Source organism: Zonotrichia leucophrys, chromosome 12 (assembly GCF_028769735.1).
Source record: "Zonotrichia leucophrys gambelii isolate GWCS_2022_RI chromosome 12, RI_Zleu_2.0, whole genome shotgun sequence".
NCBI classification, from domain to species: Eukaryota; Metazoa; Chordata; class Aves; order Passeriformes; family Passerellidae; genus Zonotrichia; species Zonotrichia leucophrys.
This window is the reverse complement of record NC_088182.1, coordinates 10,611,015-10,633,082: the sequence shown is the minus strand read 5'-3', so window position 1 is coordinate 10,633,082 and position 22,068 is coordinate 10,611,015. Positions and strand designations below refer to the sequence as shown.

Genomic DNA, 22,068 nt, shown 5'->3' with positions numbered 1-22,068 from the left:
CTGAGCCTGCAGCTGGTTCTTCACCTGCAGCTCAGTCTCCACAGGGCTGGTTTGGGAGGGGAGTGGAGTGTGCCTGGGCATTTCTTGTTCTCAACAGGCTTTGGTGCACTGGGCATGTTTGCTGGCCCAGGATTCCTTCACTGACACTGTGCTTCCCTTCTGGGAATTGGGGGTTTGAGAGTGGCAGGGAGAGCTGGGGAAAGGGGAGCAGGAATGTGCCATGAGGCTACAACTCCACAGCAGCTCAGGAGGTGAGCAGACACGGCCTGTAGACAGCTCTAGCCTTGTGTCCTTGGACCTGCCTTTGCAGCCAGTGTGTCACAGCCTCTCACTCGACCCTTTCTGACCCTGTGCAGACCCTCAACTGTGTGAACCCTGAGAATGAGAATGCCCCAGAGATCCCTGTCAAGGTGCTGAACTGCGACACCATCACTCAGGTGAAGGAGAAGCTGCTGGATGCTGTCTACAAGGGTGTGCCCTATTCCCAGAGACCCAAAGCTGGAGACATGGACCTGGGTAAGAGAGAGCCCAAGCACTGCCCCGTGGGGAACAGGGATGTGGCTAAGGGCAGAAGTGCCAATAAAGCTGTGCAGGGCAGGATCAACAGATCCTACAGAAGCTCATTTGTGCTTGCTCAGTCCACTTTTGCCATGCTGGTGGCACTGACTGTGGGGAGCCTGACATGAGAGTGTGGATCCTGCCAGTGGAAGTGGTGGGGAGGAGAGCCCCCTTGGGTCTTCTGGGCTCTGAATTGCAGGCTTGAGGTGTCTTGAGACACCTTCAAGGATGCCAGCAATAGTTGAGAGCAGTGTTAATAGTCCTGTTCTTAAAGGTGGGACAGGGGAGTGGAGAGTAGCAAAGGTAACAGTCACCAGGGTCAAACTGATGCTGTCTTTCCCTGAGTACTTGTATTTGTCCAACACATTGATAGCCATCTGCCCTGGGGCTCAGAGAGGGCTGGGAGCCCTCTTAAGTTGATGCCTTGGGACTGTGTTGCCTTATCTTTATGCTCCTATTATCCACTAACCACGAATCCTTGAATCCTTCTCCCTCATGGGGACAGAGTGGCGGCAGGGCAGGATGGCCCGCATCATACTGCAGGATGAAGATGTCACCACAAAGATTGACAATGACTGGAAGAGGCTGAACACCCTGGCCCACTACCAGGTAAGGCTGTCCATGATGGAGAACATGGAGCAGTCACCAGCTGCTTTGAGCTTGAGCATCTTTTCTCCCTCCTCATCTTGGTCAGGGCCTGGGCTCAGCTCTCCAGGGCCATGGCCAGGAGGTCTGCACTCACTTTCCTGTCTGCACCTCATGTTTGTGGTCCTTTTAAATGGGGTATTTCCATGGCTCATAGAGGCTGTTTCCCACTCTGACCTTACTCTGCCATTTTCATGCTGAGCTTTCTGGTGTGTTCCTGTTCTGCCCATTCCCCCAGCTGTCACAGAGCTATGTCAGGCTCCTTTGCTGGAGATGATGTCCCTGGGGGTGGTGGCAGTGTCACTGCATCCCTCTGGGGCTGGTTTCTCCCTGTGCTGGGGCTGTTCCCCTGTGCCTCTCTGCTGTGGCAGCCTGCTCAGCCCATTTCTGCTCACAGGTGACAGATGGCTCCTCTGTAGCCCTGGTGCCCAAGCAGAACTCAGCCTACAACATCTCCAACTCCTCCACCTTCACCAAGTCCCTCAGCAGATATGGTGAGTGCACATGGGCATCCTCCTCTGGGCTGGCTGGGGAGGTGACACTGGGCTGGGCATGTGGACCAAGCCACAGGGCAAGTGACTATAACTGTAACTCATGTGAACAAAGTCATCCAAACTCCCAGCCCTCCTACACAATGCTACCTATTCTAGTGTTGGAGAGGGAGCAGGTGCCCTCAGAGCCATCTTTCTTTGCAGTGTGTTGGGCTCAGGGGAAAAAGGCAAATGTTAGATGGCTGCTTCTAAGGGATCCTTTCCCTTTTATTCCCCTGAAATCTAATTAAAATAAGCACAGAGGCACTTAGCACTTAAAAGAGCAGAGTTGAAGACTCCCACGAATGTACTGGCAGGTGTACTTCAGCCTTGGTTTGGAAGGGAATAGTGTGATCAGGAAGCATCTGTGATCTTGGCACTTGCGTGCTGGGAGCAGGACAGGCTCTGCAGAATTCCCTCCATGGTTGTCCTCGCCCCTGTGCATCAGCCAGGCCTGTGTGTGGCCCAGCAGGCTGTGAGCATGGTCACAGCAGAGCTCCCGGTTCATGCTGCTGCAGAGGCTGAGTCCCAAAGCTCCTGTGGAGGGAAGGGGGATGCTGGGGCTGCTGGTGAGGCAGAGGTGGCAGGGTGGGAGCATCCCCTGTGCTTGCAGAGAGCATGCTGAGGACAGCCAGCAGCCCCGACAGCCTGCGCTCGCGGACCCCCATGATCACCCCCGACCTGGAGAGCGGCACCAAGCTCTGGCACCTGGTGAAAAACCACGACCACATGGACCAGCGGGAGGGCGACCGCGGCAGCAAGATGGTCTCTGAGATCTACCTGACCCGTCTGCTGGCCACCAAGGTATGGCCCAGAGGCCCAGAGCTGGCGCCTGGCTTTGGAAATCTGGGTGGGGACGGGTAGTGATTTGGGTTGTCCAGAAGTGGTAAGCACTGTTCTTCTGTTAGCCTCCTGCACTAGCACAGGAAGAGGTCCTCACCTGGTCTCTTTTCTGAGCTGGAGGTGAAGGGTTTGTGTGTTGAAACCATGAGTGAATATCCCCTGAGTGGATTTTCCTGTTTGCTCTTTGCACCTTTTGGTGTTTTTACTATTCCCTGTATCCTTGAGCAGATGCTGGTCTGCAAAGCAGAGATGCCCTGGCATAGGTGCCTCTTTGATGTTTGGGGTAAAACTGCAGAACTGGTGATGTGGGAAGGGTGATTACCCCAGGCATTTTGCACTGCAGCATGTTCCACTTCCCTCAGCACATACAACACTTTTTTGTTTTGTATGGTGTTTTTCTTTGTATACTTTTAGCATGCCAGATCATACAGTGAAGGAGATACCTCATCACTGCAGTGTCTGTTTCCCAGTATAAACCACTGAGAACCAGCAGGGTTACACAGACTGTACCGTGCTGCTCTTTTAGGTGTAGGAATAGAAGTGAAATTGGTTAGAGGCTGACCATTAGTTAAAGACCCACCTCTCTGCTGGCCCAGGGTGTTGCTGAGCAGCCCTTTTCTCTTTCTCCTCCCCAGGGCACCCTGCAGAAGTTTGTGGATGACCTGTTTGAGACCATCTTCAGCACAGCTCACCGTGGGAGTGCACTGCCCCTTGCCATCAAATACATGTTTGATTTCCTGGATGAACAAGCTGATAAGCATCAGATCAATGATTATGATGTCAGGCACACCTGGAAGAGTAACTGGTAATGGAGGAGGACAGTGGGCTGGGGGGTGGGCTAACAACATCACAGCTTCCAAGGCCTCCTGCAGGGAGCAGAAATATGAACCTGGAAATGATCCAGGACGAGAGAGGCCCATATCTCTGTATTTCGGGTGTGGGTAAATCCCTTGCATGCCTTCCTTGGCAGAAAAATCCCAGGAATGCAGTTCTCCCTCAGCCCTTCCCCAGATCCCAAGCACCACGCTCCCCCTGATGGCTGCAGTGCTCAGGGCTCTGTTCCCATCTCACCTTGGCCTCTCCATCCTCTGGGCTCCTCCAGGGATGCCAGCCCCGATTCTCATCTCTGCTGTCCTGAAGGTGTTTCCACACTCTTGCTGTCACTCAGCCGTGCCCAAACAAAGCCAGCAGAGCTCTGTGTGTGCACATCCTCCCGGCCCTTGCCTGCAGAGCCAGCCCCTGCTCTGCTGATCACTGAACGCTGGGGCGGGGCAGCCTGTGACACTCCTGTGACACTCCTGGGTGCCACGCTGGGGCTCAGGCAGGTGCTGGCTCCTCAGCCCCCTCTGGCATTTTTCATTTCTGCTGCCTCACTGATTTCATCTCTCTGATTTTACTGTGACTGGAGACGGGTACGTATGTTCCCCGTGTCTGGCATTTGTTAAATGGCAGCCAAATCGTTTTTGTGTAGTTCAGTAACTGTTTGCAATTAGCAGGGCAGGAAAAGAAACATTTTTAAATGGAGATGTGAGAGCGTGGAAGTGCTTGGAACTGATTTATAACTCAGCTTCCTATATTAAAAGAAGGAGTGAAAGGCAAGGGAGGAAAAAAGCCCCACTCTTCAGGGGCTGGGCACACAGGCTCTTGCATACTAATGCCTGTGCTTATCTCTGGGCGCTAATTCGACATGTGGAGCTAATTTCTCCAGGCCATTCCCTTCACAAATGAAATATGTACATGCACCCAGTACCCTCATTAGGAAAGTCCTGGGGAACAAAGTGTGTTTTCTTTAAGATAAAAGCATTCACTGAGTGTAGGTGCTGGGGGATGACAGAGTGAGGAGGATTTCTGGTGGGGGAGGCTCTGAGGTGCTCCTAGGAGAGGAGAGGGCCAGCAGGATTGGGAAGCGGAGCCATGGAGGGTGGCGTGTGGTGTCAGTATACAGCAAACAACCAGTCGATGGCTTGCCAGGAGACCTGCTGTCTCTACAGCTGAGAGCTTTATTTCCAGCATCTGAGGCCACCTAAATTTTCCTCTGGTGTTAAATGTGCTAATGAGTCCCTTGAGGAGTCCAGCTAACTCCCTTCTCTGCCACGGGAGATGTGTGAAATGCCACACAGTGCTTTCAAAAGGATTATTAATGTAGGAGAAAGGGACCGTGTCTGGTTTGACCCACGGGCTCAGCAAGGTCTCTCTAGGGAGAGTGGATCCTTGGAGAAACCACAGATCTGCACTGCCCTGGTTTGCCTTTGGAGATATTGGCAGTGCTGAGGAATTTCTTCGTGGAGAACTGCAGCCTTGTTGGGGTGGGCAGGGGGGAATAGCCATTTACCCAGGGTGTTTGCATCCCTGGAATGCTGGAAAAATCAACCTGCCAGTTCTGGGTCATGGGAAGATCCTTCTCTACAACTGGAGGTGCATGTATGTGCCAGCTGCCCTGCAGGGTGTGGTTCAGGTGCTGACTCCTATTTCCTTCATCCCTCAGTCTACCTCTACGTTTTTGGGTGAATGTGATTAAGAACCCCCAGTTTGTGTTCGACATTCACAAGAACAGTATTACTGATGCCTGCCTATCCGTGGTGGCTCAGACATTCATGGACTCCTGCTCAACTTCTGAGCACAAGCTAGGAAAGGACTCTCCCTCCAACAAACTACTGTATGCCAAGGACATCCCCAACTACAAGAGCTGGGTAGAAAGGTGAGTAGACTTGGCAATAGCTCCTTGCTTCTCCTGGGGGACTTGTTCATGGATGTGGGGATGTGGGCTGTTGGGAGGGCTCCTCTTGCTAGCTGACTGAAGCGGGACTGTCCTAATGCTCACACAAGGTGGTCCTCTTGCTTGGGGGATGATGCTTTCTCATGATTGTCTCCTGGAATGAGTTTGCAATGATTGTTTTAAAGAGCCGTTTATGACTTACTTAAGGAGTGCTAAAAGCAACCTCCACTATTAGGTTGTCTGATGTTTTCTGTTGTAAAAACTTGGTCTGTACTAGGGAATTACTAACACCTTGCTTGATTGCTTTTGAAGAGCGGTGAGAACTCAGCCTTGGACTAGAGAAGTGCTTTTTTTGTATCACAACAATACATGCAGTTTTTGCTGAAATGCTTGAATATTATCATTTCCCAGTGCTCAGGCTGCAGTCTCTGTGCTGAGGAGCAGGGAGAGGAGCAGGTCCCCTGACACCTTCCAACATCTTCCACCTTCCCTGTTAGCTGAGGAGAGATGTCCCTCTGTCCTGCTGAATTAATGTAGTGTTAAAGGTTCAGGGTTTGAATGAGACTGATTGCAAATTGATGCACTCAGGCATAATGCTGTGTTTAGCTTTATCCTTTTGGGAGAGAAACCTAGGAGATGTCCTCCAAAGCCCTCCAAACAGAGCTACGGTTAAAATGTTGCCATCTTGTGAAATGGAACTTCATGAAACTTAAAAAATGCCAGATTTCAGGTTGCTGTTGCAACTTTTTCTCTCTTAACTGAGAGCCCTTTTACAGCATCTTGACCAAATACAGAATGAACTAAATGAAGGATGTCCAGACAACAGTAAATGTCGTATTCTCTTGTTTGTAAGGGTGGAACTTTGTAGTCTAAATCATCGTTGTACACAGATATTTTTGTTGCACCATTGGAATGCTTGCTGTTTCACAAGCAAGTACAAAGACAAGTGTCTTCCCTCGAGGAAGGCAGGGCTTGGATCAGAAGGAAAGGTGCCCCTGAAATATGATGCCTGAGCTGAGAGATGAGCTGCATTGTAATAGAGGGAAGTTTTTTGCTGGATGTGGCCTTGGAGTGGGGTCCCACAGGAACATCACAAGCTTCATAAGGTGAATTTCTCTGACCTTGCCATCTCTATGACAAAAATATTCAGCTCTGTGTATGTGCCTGGAAGAAAAAAGGTATCAAACCATTTCAGAGTTAAACATTGGTCTAGACATTCTGCATCCCTGGGGAGGAGGTGGGAGATCTCAGTGGTGACAGATGTTCCTGCCATTGCTTACCTCCGGTATGGTCCCAGAGGCAGATGAGCAGGGGGCAGAGATGTCCTGTGCAGGGGGTGACTGTGTCTACTACTGTTCCTCTGCTGCAGGGATTTATGGCATAATCAGCACTTCTGGCTTTTGGCATGGTTATAGTCACAAAGCTTTGCAGAGGAGGGATGGGAGTGGTGTGGGGGTGGCTGAGTGGGACTGCCAGTCCCAACAGCAGGTCTGTCTGCTGCTGTGGCTCAGGCACCAGCTGAAAAAAGGGCATCCTGCCAATCTGAGACAGGAATAGCACAGGGAAAGGCTTAGGAAGAGGGAAACCTGGGGAAACCCAAAGGGACTACTGCTGGGGTCACAGGTGTCCTCTGGAAATGGATGGTGTGACTGGAGTCTTGGTCCATGTGGGCCATGCACACTTGTATTGAAAAATGATGGTTTCTTCCCACCCTGTACGTCATGATAACACCTGGAGTGTGAAACTGCTGCTTTAGGGGATGTCACTCTGGGATGTCAGATCTCTCTAGGGGTGTAGGAGATGCCTGGTTTAGTCAGAGGTCCTCACCTCAGACCACTGCTCTCCTGGCAGCATCCTTGCATCATTCTCTGGATATGAATGAGCCTCTTTGTAAAAACTGCCCAAGTGGTTTATCACTAGTTGAGTTCAGTGCAGTGGGATGGAGTGGATCCTCATATTCATCTTCTCAAGTGGTCTTGCTGCCATCTGCTCCTATCCAAGTGCTTCAGCAGTGTTCCATCTCAGCGTTCAGCTGAGTGGTGCTAATCACTGTACCAGAAACTTTACCAAGTGGGGAGTCATGAGGAGCAGAGCAAACCTGAGAGAGGCTGGCACTCTGTATTTCCAGGTGGAAATGCTGGAAGAGCTTGTTTATTGTGGGTGGGGTTTCTTTTAAAATGAGGCCTGTGGACACAACCCTGGCTTCCAAAAGGTCCTCAGGAGCCACTGGTGTTTCTGCTTGGCGTAACTCTCCTGCTGTAATGGGATGCTGCAGCTTTGTCCTCTCAAGGTTGTGATCAGCATCCTGTTGGATATTCTGTTTTTCCACTGCCACAGCACGTGTATTGCTGCAGGGGCAGGATGTCACCTTGTCGTGTGTTCACAACCCAAGTATTTAATTGAATTCAAAGGGGCATTGATGGCTTTAGGCACATGGTGACCTTAGGAGAGTAGTATCAAAACCTTGTGTGCTACTGCAGGTGTGGAGGGCCCTGGTGCATGTAGCATGCCAATGGGATGGGAAGGACAAAAAATGTGTAGTTTAGGAGAGGGTAGAAAATCCCTTAGAGCAAGATTGCTTGGCTTCCCAGCATGGTGAGCAGAATTGGACTCAGCTGGGTGCTGCTCCATCAGGAGCACATTCTTAACTGTGTTGACTGCTCCGTGGGGTGCTCAGAGACCTTTTAGTGAGCAGTGTTAAAATGGGTGATTGTATGTCCCTACTTGGAGGAAAGATGCTCTTCACTTGCCTTTCCAGGCAAGTTCTCTGTGACCATGGTGGTGGGGACCCATCCCTTCGTGCCTGTCCCTGTTTCTGACCCAGCCCTCTGTTCCTCCCTGCAGATATTATGCAGATATAGCAAAAATGCCAGCGATCAGTGACCAGGACATGAGCGCGTACCTGGCGGAGCAGTCACGGTTACACCTCAGCCAGTTCAACAGCATGAGTGCCCTGCACGAGATCTACTCCTACATCACCAAGTACAAGGATGAGGTAAGATGTGGTGAGGCACAGGCAGGCCTGAGCTGCCACTTGAGTCCTTTTGTCCTTGTTTCTGCAGTCCCCTGCTTTTTCCTATTAGAAAAACAAACTGTGAAATGTGGAATAGTAACATATTCCACGTCTGTGCTTGGGCTGGTGGAGAAGGAAAGGTTTGGGAGACATGAAGCCAGGAGCTGGAGTGGGCAGTGCTCATTCCTCATATTTTCTGCAGTGAGTAATGTGGGAAACACCTATTTTTCTACACATTTGGCACATGAGCTCCATGAGGCTTCAGAGTTCCCAGCATTATCTCAATGGGCTTCCCCTATTCACTGTCACCAACCCTGCACCATGGTGGTACCAGTGCTGTGGAACTGTACATGTGGTGTTTGGCTCCTCTCCCCAGGGATCTTAGAGGATGTGGTGGTCTCTCCAGTGCTTGTTTTATGGTTGTCAGTAAGGATGGTTAAGAACTCCTCTGTTGTAATTTATACAAATTAATTTCTCAAAACTCTGCTCAAATCCACAGCCTACATCTTATTAAAGCAATAAAATATGTAACTACAGTAAAATATAGGTCTATACACATAGCAGGATAGTACAGATTTTATTGTCCCAATAAAGGAGTTGATGACTATATCTGAATGGTGGCTAATTTAAGTGACAGAGTGCCAGAACATCTTCCCACTCAGAGCCAGGAGAGGAAATGGGGTGCCTGTTGTACCATGCAGCAATCCAAATAGGCTTCTCCCACTGCCTCTTTGAGGTGTGAATTTAAAGAATCCATGGGCAAGCTGTAGCAGACCTGGCTCCTGGGTTTAAGGTCAGCTCTGGGATTATGGTGGCCAATATCCTATGGAACTCAGTGCTTTACAGGAGGGAAGAGGAGATCCTGGTTCTTGTGAAGATGCTGTGGTCATCATGCAGCTGGTGGCCGTGTACTGATGACCATGCTGGTGGGACCTCTATGCCAGTCCTTCTTAGGATGATTTTGGATGACACATTCCAGAGGCCCTTATTGCTCTGGGAAGTGGGCTGGCCATGAAGGGCTTTTGGGGTTTTACAGCTTGCACACAGTTCTGTGGCTACCATGAGAGTGAAAGTGGAGCAATCCAGATTTGCTGTCCAGCTATCATCCGTGAGCCATCATCCAGTGCTCACTTCCTCCAGGCTAAAACTCCCACAATCCTTAAACAAATCCTCCAAGTCCTGGGCAAGATCATGGAGGGGACCATGTGAGATGAACCCATGGCACTAATGAGCTGCTCTTTAGGGGCACAGGTCCTCTTCTTGCCTGCCAACAGCAGTCTGACATCTGTTGAGTGTCTTGCTGTTGCCTGCTCTCTGAGCATCACAAGTGTGTTCACAGCTCTCAGGAACTTCTTTTATTATTTGTAATGGGATTAATAAATCGCAGCTGTTCCCTTTGTTTGTTTTCATCATTAAGCACAATTATATGCAGCCCGATTGCACCCTCTTTGATGCAAAATGGGAGAGAATAATTTTTCCTGTTGTTCAGTGCAATAATATGCTGTCATTGGCTGTGAATGAAAATCATAATTAATTTTCATTTGGGTACTTGCATCTTGGTAATCAGTGGTCCTGGCTCCTTACAGCAGGTGACAAACCTGGGTGTCTCTACACTCAGCAGAGGTTTCCTTTGACTGCATTGTTTCCATAAGGCTGAGATAAGAGTAACTAAATGCCTGGGCGGTTTGGGAATCATTTGGCACCTCAGTCTGGTTGGGAGAGGCAGAGGAGGCAGGTAGGGGGAATAGGCTTCCCTTCACTTCTCTGACCAATCTCATTTGGTTCCAGCTCAGGCACCTTTCAGGCATGTGGGGTTTTGGTTTCTGTGTGTCACTACAGGTATTTTACTCTGTGTATAATGAGGGCTGAGAGCATCTGTGGAGATGGATGGGGGAGAGTGTTCCCAGTAGCAGGTTTGTGGCAGAATCTATGAGTTCTTCCCAGTCCAGCTGCTTCCCTGGGATGTTGCTGCCAGAGGAGGTAAATCAGATGTGTCCAGCTGATGCTGCTGATATTCCCCCTCCTTGGGAGCTGACACCAGTGCCCAGATGTAGCTTTTCTTTCTCTTTTGGGGGGAAACTCCCCATCAGGCAACTCTTACTGCCCCAGGAGACAGAGGCCAGCCTGCCCCTGCCCCAAAATAGCCTGGGGGAGATCCAGTCTCCTGGTGGCCAGAGGCTGGTTGTGGCAGTGTGGTGCATGCTCTGCCTGCCTCTCAACAACTCGCCAGCACTGCAGCAGCTCTTAATCAAAGGGAGCTGATTCCCCATTAAGAAGTTACCTGTAGGGCTCCTGATGGACTTTGCCTGCCTCCTAGTAAGTCTATTAATTATACAACAGTTGGTTTCCAATTATGCAGCCAATGAAATGGTTAATCAAGTCCCCTTTGACGGATGCCTTGATATATAATTGCAAAAAATTTGCTCTCTCAACTAGCTCACCCGAGGAGATGAGATTTCTGTCAGGTTTGTTTTTTCAAATCAGCTTTTCTGCTCTGCTGGTGTGATGTTACTGAGACGAGACTCCTGGCTGCTGGGAGGGCAATTGCCCCTTTGTTTTAAACTTTGTTACTCCCTTTTCCCTGCTCTGAGTCTCATCCTCTACACTAGTCCTTCCCCAGCCCTGGGGGCATGGTCACATCTAGCCCAGGGCAGGGGACTGTCCCTCCAGCCTGCAGTCTGTCATCCTTATCAGCAGCTTGTTTAGAGAAAGGATTTCAGGGGAGGAAAGTCCTTCTCAGGTGTCTGTGGGTGCACCCCTTGAACAGGACTGGGGGCTCCCAGGCTTTGCTGGTGCATCTGTCTGATGTCCCCTTCCAGCACCCCACTGTCCCTCTGTTGGGATGAAATGAGACCGGTTTTAACACTGGTGGCAGCTGAAGCCTTGTGGATTTGATGTTTTTGTGCATGTGGAACCAGTTCATGGTTTGATTGTGGTCTCTGAAACACAACCCCTGATTCCTTAAGGCATTACAGGATTGTTGGAGCCACAGATGTGGTGGGAAGGTGTCATTGGCTTGGATTTGGGGTTCACCCTCTGTTTAACTGTGTTTTCTTCATTTCCCATGTGCAGGTTGGCTCCTCGTTAGTGTCAGGCAGGTCCCTGGTGTCCCTGCAGACCCTTTGGGGGTCCCGGTGGGCTCGATTTGTGGATGCCACCACTCACAGTGGCGTCTTTCACCTTGCACTTCCTTTGGCCCTGTTGGGGCACAAGAACACTTCCCATGTGGGGCCTGTGTCCTGATGCCCTCAAAGAGCCAGTGGGACACAAGAACCCACTTTGGGTAGGAGGGCACCTCCTCACTGTCTGTCCTCCACTCTCTCCCCAGATTTTGGCTGCGTTGGAGAAGGACGAGCAGGCCCGGAGGCAGCGGCTGCGGAGTAAGCTGGAGCAGGCGATCGACACAATGGCCTTAAGCAGCTGAGAAGGCGGCGGCGGCGCCAGCGTCCGGCAGCAGGGCGGCAGGACGGACGGACGGACAGACGGACGGATGGACAGAGGGAGGGAGGGAGGAAGGACCGGCCAGCAGCAGCTGTGGGCACAAGACTTTGGGGCTGGGACCGGCCGGGCCCGCGGGAGCTCCCCACGGCCACCCAGAGAAACCTCGCGCTTAGCGGAACAAACCACGAACCCCGAGGGCAGCAGCAGCAGCAGCGTCCATGGAACTCCCTGAGCCACAGAGCAAGCCCTGGCCCCACGGCAGGCAGCAGGGACCTTGCAGAGAGGCCATGGGGGCAGAGGAGAAGGGGCTGGGCTGCCCCACGGACCTGCTGGGCGCCCCTGGCCCGGGCAGAGCCCCTGAGCCCGCACAGGAGGGTTGGGACCGCGGGGCTTCCTAGGAAGGCGTTTGGATGTTGTTGTTACTTTGGTGAAGGGAGGGTGGGTGGGCTCCTATTTTTACTGTACTTGACTTGCTCTCCCTTCCTTCCCCCCAGCTGTCCACCCCCTCTCCTCCTCCTCCTCTCTCTTTTTCTGTCTCTGCCCCCTTCTCTCTCTCTCTCTGGCCTTCTGCCACTAGTGTTAACTGCTATATTTGCACAATTTACACGAGACAAACAAAATTTTTAATTTAAAGGGAAAAAAATTATAACAAAAAATTGGAGGGGAAAAGTATTCTGAATTTTTTGCAACAAACTAACAAAAACGATTTTAAGAGATAAGCTAAAGAACTGATGCTGGGGAGATTTGGGGTTGGGGCTTTAGGGGTGGGCAGGAAAGGGAGCTTTGATATTTCTAAAATATGTCCTGTGCCATGTTTTATTTGAATGTTGTTTAGTGCGAAAAAAAAAATTGAAGAAAAAAAAGTTGGGAGTTTTGTTAGCTGGATAGATGCTGTTATTTTAATGCTGCTGAGTGGTTCTGGAGGTCAAAATCAGAGAGGAAGGGAGATCCCAAGGCTGGTTTTTCTTTCCTGGGTGATTGCTGAGGGATGGTTGGTGTTTTGTTGAGCTTGTCCTTGTTTTCCCGGTTTGGTGGCCGTGGGCTGGTCTGGGCAGTGCTGCCTGCTCCTGCCTGTCCTGGGATGATGTGGGGTGGAGGATGGCTGTGGGGCCTTGGGGGCTGTCAGGAGGGTTGATGGAGAGCCAGCCTGGCTTCTTGTGTCAGATTCTTTGGCACTGGAACCGCCTTAACAAAGCCCCTTTAGGTTTATTTTTGCCCATCATCTTTTTGTGCTGATGCAGGGGAAGAGAGCAGATCCCCAGTGAGAGGGGAGGCAGCTCCTCTGCACTCCTGCCTGGGATCCCCCTGGCAAACCCCACTGGGCTCCGAGCCCATGCAGGGACGGGGATTCTGGTTGCCATGGGGCTGTCACCTGCTCTTCCACCTGGGGAGCCCAAATGTGTGTAGAACCTTCCACCCAAGATTGACCTTTCTTTCTCTGTCTTTTCCTTCTTTCTCCCCCTTTCTCTCCTTGCTGTCACCCCATCTCCCCTCCGCTGCCTCTGCCCTGACGGGGCTTCGCTGGGGACCTGAGGTCTCTCCCTCAGCTTCCCCCTTGGAAATGTCAGTTCCTCGTGGGTTTGTGCTTTCCAGAGATGAAAAGGTGCTGAATGCTGCCCTGAAGGGCAGCAGGTGACCAAAAACTTCCAAAAAAAAAAAAAAAGCAAAACCCTTTCCTTTTCTGTACTGAGAGCTCCTGTCACTGCCCAGGCCACAGCACATGGGGCCACACTCTGCCAGGAGCGGATGGCTGTCGAAATCCAAGTGGAGAGAAGCCCAGCTGATTTCTGTCCATTCCCTTAAATTGCAAGTTAAGGGGGGGAGAGGGAGAAATAATGAAGTTTTTAATTAAAAAAAAATAATAAAAGTGTGTATATATATATATGTGGTTACAATCTAATTCTCGTGCCCCAGTGGGGTGCTGTATAGTTAACTGAAGGAGAATTGAACCAATATAAAAATGAGATGAATTTACACAGCCAGTTAAAACAAAACAAACAACCACTGCAAAAAAAAAAAAATTAAAAAAGGATACCAAATGGTGTGGAAGGAACTTCCAAGCCTTTCTCGCCATGCAGAACAACCGTTTGAAGCCTGCACATCTCTCATTATGTTGTAATTTTGTTTGGTTTTGTTTTGTTTTAATAAGGAGGGAAAGGAGAGAAGATGCTGATTAAAAAAAAGAAAAGAAAAAAAAAAGATGACAAAAGAATCCAACCACAACAGCAAAACTGTTTGAAAAAGAATTTATAATTGTTTCCCAAACCTACGAACCCTGAGCTGTCGCTGGATTTCTGAGAGCTGTGGGCTGTTGCATGACTGTGCTAGATTTTAGTCTGAGTTGATCTTTTTAAGAAACAGAAGAAAAAAACCCATAAAACAAAGAAACTGCGAGTATTGAATATTAGAGGTTTGTTTAGACCTGTTACCTATTTTTTTTTAATTTGAAATTATTTTGCCACTTTCTCGTCCAAAAGAAAAAAAAAAAAAAAGAAACAGCAAAAAGAAAGACTTTAGAGGTTCACATCTCAAATGTGGTACTTGGAGAGCCTTAAAGGACAGCTGTGTGCCCTGTGCTGGGGCCACTTCTGGCTGCCAGCATCTCTCTGAGTGCTCTGGTGGGACAGAACCCTCTGGGGGTCCCTTTGTAGGATTCACTGCTGCTGTGGTGGGGTGGAGGGATGCCTGCAGCTCCCTTTGGTGCAAAACTTCTATTCCCTGTGGCATTGCTGGCTGCGTGGTGTTGGTGGAGGTCCTGGAAAAGGCGCGGAGGATGGCGGCAATGCGTCGGTGATCGCTGCGGTGTGCTGGCAGGGGAGCGATGCCCCTGGGGTCTCTGTCCAGGACTGGAGAGGGTTCTGCCTGTTACACGGGTAAGAGTGTCTTGGGGAACTTTGGTTGCTGTTGGGGCAGCCAAGCACATGGGTTTTGTGGTGGTTGAGAGGGGATGGAGGTGTGTTTCTAAGAACACCTCCCTGAAAGTTTCCCTTTTGACACAGGGGGCTGGAGGCACTGTAAATTGCTGAGGTCTGTTAGCCTGTAGCTTTCCCAGCACCAATGCTGTGGGTGTCCCTCAGCCAGCCTGGAGGGACAGATGAGTTTTTTGGGCATGGTGGGTCTGAGATGGATTTGGGCAGCAGAGAGGCTCCTGGGGAGGTGATGCTGGGCAGGCTGGCAGTGCCATGGTGTGGCTCTGCATTCTGGGCTCCCCTTGTGCTGTGACCTGGCTCTTCCAGCCCTCTGGTGATGCTGACTGCCTCTAGTGTGATCCTTGGGATGAGTTCCCATTGGCTTCCTCCTGGAGAGCTTTGGGGTGTCTGTGGTTTGCTCCACTGAAGGGTACCCCAGCACCTCCCCATTGCTTGGGGGTCCCTTGCTGCCCCTGACTGGGAGGGTGCTGGTCAGTGGGGTGGGCACTGCAGTGCTGCCCGCAGCCTCTGGCGCTTCTTGGTGCTACCTTTGCCTTTCGCATGATGCCCAGCGTCCTTAATTGTGCCAGGCAGCTGCCCACCCTCCCTTGACCAGCCTGGTGGGGTCAGAACAGCCCTGTCAGACCCTGCCTCGGAAGGGGAAAAGGTGTGGAGAGGCTGGGAAGCATCCACAATACCCCTCTTCCTGCTGGTGTAGCCCATGCCCCAGAATGTGAGCATTGTAGTGAGCCTGCATTTCCAGAGGCAACTGCACTGTGCAGGTTGATCCCCCACCACTGCAAGCAAGGGCGTCCCTCCCTGCTCTCATTGCCTTTCCCTTCAGTTTGGGGTTAAAAAATGTGCAGCCCAGCCTGGCAGTGTCCCCCCTAGCAGGAGCCCCATGTCACACCCAGAGCTGGGGACAGGGAGCAGGGGGACAGGTGGGGACCCCGCAGGCTCACCCGCTCCCGACCAAAGCGCACAACAAGCTGTCCTTTAAGGAAGCAGGGGGAAACCCAAGGTGGGTCTGGAAAGAGGCAGAAAATTCTGATAGTTTTAGAAAATTAAATGGGGAAAAAAAAAGAATCACACTCCGGAGTCCTGATTCCCTTTCTGTGATTGTTTCAGACTTGAAGCAACAGGCCAGCGTGGCTGGTCAAGCGCCCTTTGATCGTGTAAATATCCTGCTATTTCCTATTTTAATGTTCTTCAGATTTAGTACTTGTAAATAAACACATGCATCAAGGAGAGATTAAACATTTTTGCTAAAGCTGGTGTTTTGCCTGTGTTTTTGGGGGTGATGTGGGTGCATGGAGCAGGCAAATCCGTGGCTGTGCTGAGGGGATGTGATGCAAAACAGCACCATGATGTGCCAGCAATGCAGTGCACGTGTGGGTGTGGGGGTCCTGAGGTGTGGTTGTTAACACCCACCAAAGGAGCTCCAGACACTCACAGGGGGATTTAGGTGGCTTCCCCATCAGCCCCTTTCCTGGGTGGCTCATGTTATACTGCTTTAAACAGTTTGATTTTACTCATCACCTTTCAAACTGCTCAGAGCTGCTGATCAGACGCAGAGGAGCTGAACCTGCCATGCTGCAAGCACAGAGAGGTAGATACCTGCCTGACTCTTCTGCCACTCAGAGGTCCATGGGAACCAACCAGGGCTGGGGCAGCTTCACTTTTACCCCTCAGACCTCCTGGCCCTTCCTCCCGTGGGACATAACGGGGTGAGAGCACAAGTGCTTGGGGGGAAGTGCACGGTGGTGAGGTGATGCTGCAGTCGTGTCTCTGCAGGCTCTGCACACTACAGGGACATCTTCTTTTCCAGCTCCTCATCTTTTCTAGCTCCTGATCCTTGTCTTTAAAGCTGTGTCCCCCTGTAACTCTGGGTACCTCCAAACTGCACTGTAGTCTCTGCAGGGTCCCAAAGAGAGGAAGTCCCACCAGAAGAGGAAGCCCAGGGCAGCAGCTGGTCACCTCAGCACCCTCCTCACAGAGGGACATTGCCCAGCAAGGTCAGTGGTGTGGCAGGTGTGGGGAGACATTCCTAGAGAGGAGGGGTGAATCCCTGGGGTGTGGGGTCAGCAGGAGCCCAGCACACACACCAAGACCACACAAATTAGGCTGCTTTTTTGTTTTTTATTGTTTCCTTAGCCTTTTCCTGCCCTGGGGCCAGTCTTCTGAGAGATTGGGCTGGCAGGGCTGATGTACTGTGGATGCTGAATACATATTTTCTCTGCATTTAGTGTGTGTATAAACTGGATGTTTTTCATGTTTTCTCTTGCAGTTTTCTTTCTCTCCAGCAAGAACATCATCGGCAGGTATTAAACATCCACTATTTTTGCCATAGTGTCAATAAAACAAAGATTGCTTTGATCTTGTTTTTCTATCTTAAAAAAATAAAGTTTTCTTTTACCAGCTTTTCAAATACTTAAGAAAATCACATTTTAACCAAATTTTGATCAGGTTTCTGGGAAGATTTAATTGAGGGCAGTAGGAAAAAGACCCTCATCTTCCCCAGTTTTGTGCTGCACCAAACACCATCCTCATGGCCGCATGGGAGCAGGTGGCAGCTGAGCATCAAACAGGTGAGCACTGTGGTGGGTTCAGAAATTGTATTTAAATAAATTGTCAGTCCAACATGTAAAGTACCTTTCATTGCTTTTTTCAATGCATGGAGATGAGGGTGTGTCCCTGAAGAGACCTTGGTGCGCCTTGGTGCTTTACTCTGAGCCCTTTGCAAGGAGGATTTTTATTTTAAAAATTGGGAACAAAAACTTTAAGACCTCCTGGTTGACCTAATAAATAAATAAGTATCTAGTATTTCACCATCACCAGGATGTTCTTCAATACAAATTGCACCAGTTTTCCCAAGGAGTAAGAGCTTCTGGCAAGAAGCCAGGGCCTCCAACGACAGCTACAAATGTCTTTGTTTGCCTCCTCAGTCCCGGAGCAGAGCTAACCAGAAAAAGATTATCATGGCCTGCAAATGATTGTGTAATCCACAAATGCACTTTATTTGATTAAATGATAAGATGTGAACCTTCCAGCAATAGCATACACTGCTGCCGCCTGGGACAGTGCTAATCCTGCAGATCTGCAGCAGCCTCCTGTGGCTGGGGCTGGCTGGCTTTGGAGGTGGAGGCAGCCCTTCCTGTGGCCTCCCTGGCTGACCTGGGGCTCTTGGAAACCCCCCTGCCATCATCTCATCAAACCAGGGCTCAGGTGAGTGGCACATCCCAGGGCACATCTGTGGGCTCTGAAGGTCTCATCTCGAGTTCTATCCCCTCACCAGCACCGTGGTTTTGTACTTTCCCTGGGCACCTCCTTGTCCTCCTGCCCTGGGAGATGATGCTGTGCTGCCTTTGGGTCTCTGTATAATCCTTTGCTTGTCTGACACATGCAGTGAGGGTCAGGACATGCAGATGGTGGCTCTGCTCCTGCAGAACTGTGTGCTCAATGCCACGTGTCACCTCAGCTGTGGTGGGTGTGGGACATGGGGACCCACAGCCTGCAGACAGGGAGAAACTCATCTCCCTAGGCACAGTCAGGGACAGCCACAAGCTGCTGGTACCAGGGTCAGTCATCAATAAGGCTTCTCCTGCCTTTCATGAGCTTTGCTGCAGGAAGAAATGAGTGCTTGGCTTGTGGATTCAACACCTCTTTGACCTGTCACTGATGTCCCCCAGTGTGTGTTTGCTTCTGGTGTCACCACTGATGTGCTCAGAAACCCAGAGACATTACAAATTACTATGGATTCATCCTCTTCAGGTTTAGCCTGAAAGTCAGCAGGAACAGCTCCCTTGCCCGCTATCTTGAAATTCCAGCAGTGCCCACCTGCACCTCCCCTTCCTCTTCTGCACCATAACCCCAGCCAGTCCTGGTCCTTCTGCTGCTGCTCCATGGCCCAGAGACTAAAAATGAAGGGAGCAATTAGCTGGGCTAATTGGGCTGTCCCTCATTGCCCCCTGAGCTCTGTAATCCTGAAGGAAAGGGATCTGTCACATCTTCAGGGGAATATGGGCAGGAGTCCTCAAGCAGACACTTTCCATGGGAGAGAAGCTTTATTTCTCACACATAAGATATATATATGTATAAAATCCATAGTCTATAATCTAAATGTATATATAAAATTAATAACAATGTACATTAATAGACCAGAATATAATAGAATAGAAATTAAAACCCAGCTGGAGCATTAACATGCCAGGCCATGTGCTGCCTTCAGACATAGCATAGGAAAGGCCAGAGCAGCATCATGTGACCCTGCAAGTTGAAGGATACAACGGGGGGTTTCTTCCCCCTCAGAGGTGATGATTAAGTTTCTTCTGAGCTGCTAGGAAGAGGTAAAAAAAAAAAAAAGAAAATCCATAAATTTTGAAGGCAGTAGGGGCTGAGCAGAGCAGCAACCCCTTTCTCTCCCTGCCTGGACTAATGAAAATCACAGCCATGCTGGGAGGCAACTGGTTTATGTTTGTTCTTTGCTTTAAATGTAGTGGTAAAAAGCCCACAGTTTTGGGCACGGATGGGAGGTGGGATCATTAGGAGGTGGCAGGTGATGGCTGATACACATTAATGTGCCATGAGCAGAGCACCACTGTGTGGGGTTTTTTTTAACTGAGGCAAATTATTGCTTCAGGAAAAAGGCTGTCTCCCCTGGTGGAATTAGAGTGGGGGGAAGGGGGAAAATTGATTTGTCTCAAGTTTTATTGCACCAGATTGACAGCTCAGGCTCAGCAATCTGCCCCCCTGCAGGGCCATGGGGCAGAGGGTAGGTGACACGGCTCTGGGCACTGCCAGCTGCCCCTTTCCAGAGGGTCCCTTTTTAGAGGGGATAGCAGTGGGTGCAGTGACCAGTCTGGAGACCATGACCACTGGGAATCTTGGCCGTGACTGTCAGGAACAATTTTTCCATAGAGTGAAGTCAGCTGAGAAGCATTGCTGCTGGCATCTTGCCTGTTTCTGTGCTCCTCAATGGTTTGGGGGCTCACAAACATTTGGCACAGGTAGCCTGGAAGGTCACCCTGGGCTGGCAAACCCTGGGGTGATGCTATCTGTGTGTGCGGGAGTTGCACTTCCCTGGGTGTTTTTCAGGTGCTGACTGATGTGACACTGCATGTGCTATTTCTGGGGGCTCTCCCCAGCAGTAACCCCATTGCAATGGGCTTCAATGGGCCTTTCCCTCCCTCTGCTGGAAAAAAGCAGATATGTCCAGTGTCCATCCTTGGGACCTGGATGGCAGCCAGGGGCATCTCCCATCCCCTTGCCCCAGGTGCTGTCTCTCAGCAGCTGTGGTGCCTCCAGCAAGGTGTCTGCAGCTGAGGGATGGGAGCTGGGTGGGTTATTTCAATGGTTGCCTCTCCCATTTCACAGGGGATCACAATGCACACTGTAAAATCAGCCAATAGCTCACAGACCACCCAGATGAGTCCCTGTGGGGAAACTGAGGCATGAGGGCAGAGCTGCTTGGCCCAAGGTCATACCGAAAGTTGCAGTGAGGAGGGAACCACTCACAACCAACACTGAAATCCCCAGGATATATGCTTTGCTTATGGTCCCAGATGCCTGGGTTACTTTGGTTGTCACACTATCCTGAGCTGGAGTTTTATTTCTTCCTCAAACTGGTTTTTTTTTCCTTTTTTTATGAACGAAATTCTCCCCTCCCAGCTCCTATTCTCTCAGGGGCTCTTCCACTCAGCAGTAGCCCAATTTCCTTTTATAGCTCGTACAATGACTGTCCTAATTACAATTAAAACCGGGAACACTCTAATCAAATCTTTTACTATTCTAGACAAATTCAGAAAATGAGTAAAATTAGTGACACATGGCACAAAAGAAAAAAAAAAAAAAAAAGGAAGAAAAAAATGTCCGTGAGCCAGTGCTAACACAGAGAGAGTAAAAGGGGGCAGCGGGATTTCTGCTCTCATCTGCAGTAATTGGTGGTGGGAGGAGGCACTGTCACCACTGGGGAGCAGGACTTGAGCATCCCTGGGGCTTCCTCCATCCTGCTGACCCTGTGCTAGCTGGACCCATTGGTTTGAATAATCCCCCCCAGGAGTTGCCATGGAAACAGAGCCTTTTGATGGTGAAAACCTTCAGCATTAAGAGTTAATCAGACCCTAAATGAAAACGGGGTTAAAGGCAGAGCAGGGATGTGTGAACAGTGGAGTCACTGGGGCAGAAGAAAAGCAGAGAGTGGAGAGTAAATAATAAGCAAGGAAGAGGGGTCTGATGTCTTCTCGAGCTCCAGACGATGGCCAGAGGGGTTTAACTGTGATGGGAAATCATAGGGGTAAATTAATAGGCTGGATAATTATTTTTAATTTTCTGAAGGGCTGGTTGTATGATTTTACCACCCTGCACCATCTCCCAGATCTGGGTGCTGGTTTAGCAGGGGAAACTCCCCATGCTGTGAAGGGGAAGGTTGGGCACGTGTCCCACCTGGTGGAAAGGTGGCCCTCAGCTGGTGTCCTGCCAAGGGACAGGGTTTCAGGTCAAAATGGGGCTTGCTGCAGTGGAAGGACTGCATGTGCTGTGGGCTGGCTCAACATGTGTTATTAGTTTGGGTATCTGAGCATGCTACCAGAACTGCCAGCTAGAAATACATGATGTATTTCTACATGAGGTGCCTCCCATGATGGAGGGGCACCTCAGAGCCAGGGGTTGGCTTACAACACATGAACAAGGAGCTGGTTGATCTCCTCACTCCTTCCCTACACTCTCCATCTTTATTACTTTGCCACTGTACTTTCAAGTATAATACTTAAATTTTATAGGTCTGAAGCACGAGATTATTCAATTTTCTTTATAGGCCCAGTTTGATAAATCCATTGGAAGCCCGTGCTGTGGTAATTGAAATGCACTGCCTGGGGAGGAGGAATTTCTGCAGTGGCTTCAGCCTTCACTTCTGACTGCTGGGGGCTGGCTGCATGGGCAGGACCCAGCAAAACCTGATGGGATTCACAGGAGCTGCCTGGGGGCCCAGGTGGGTCTGGATGAGATGGAGCTGGGAGAGCTGCTGGAACAGAGCTCTCTGAAAATGTTAATTCCATGTTCCTCCTTTTGTTCTGATCTTTCTGACCCATCCAAGCCTCAAGGGCTGTTGAACTGTTGGGGCCCAAATTGAAATGACAAATTACACAGAAAGCAAAGGATGGCCAGGAGCTCAGTGTGGCTGCCACTAGGACGTTTTACATGCCTGCAGGACCAGCATTTGATAATTCACCCCTGCTCGCATGGAACACACAGCAGATAAATTTCTCAGCTGCCTCCAAATGATCAGAGGCTGAAAGAAGGTTCTGGGGTCAGAAAAAGCCTCTTTGAAGGGGTTTGACACCTTGCTACTGGAAGGGATGGGTATGGGAAACTCTCACCTTTGCCACGGTAGTGAAGACTGTCTTGAGGAAAGTTTTG

The 22,068-nt window shown here is 50.2% G+C and overlaps 1 protein-coding gene across 1 annotated transcript in view; it reads left to right on the top strand.

Moving 5' to 3' along the window:
* PLXNA1 (plexin A1) overlaps positions 1-14,155 on the top strand; it is a 113,334-nt gene extending 99,179 nt beyond the window's left edge. The window contains exons 25-32 of the mRNA XM_064724456.1: positions 357-516; positions 1,064-1,167; positions 1,601-1,697; positions 2,347-2,537; positions 3,212-3,381; positions 5,062-5,274; positions 8,137-8,287; positions 11,634-14,155. Of these exons, the coding sequence (XP_064580526.1) occupies positions 357-516; positions 1,064-1,167; positions 1,601-1,697; positions 2,347-2,537; positions 3,212-3,381; positions 5,062-5,274; positions 8,137-8,287; positions 11,634-11,729 (1,182 nt within the window). The 3' untranslated portion in view covers positions 11,730-14,155. The remainder of the gene's footprint in view (positions 1-356; positions 517-1,063; positions 1,168-1,600; positions 1,698-2,346; positions 2,538-3,211; positions 3,382-5,061; positions 5,275-8,136; positions 8,288-11,633) is intronic.
* Positions 14,156-22,068: the final 7,913 nt, after the last annotated feature.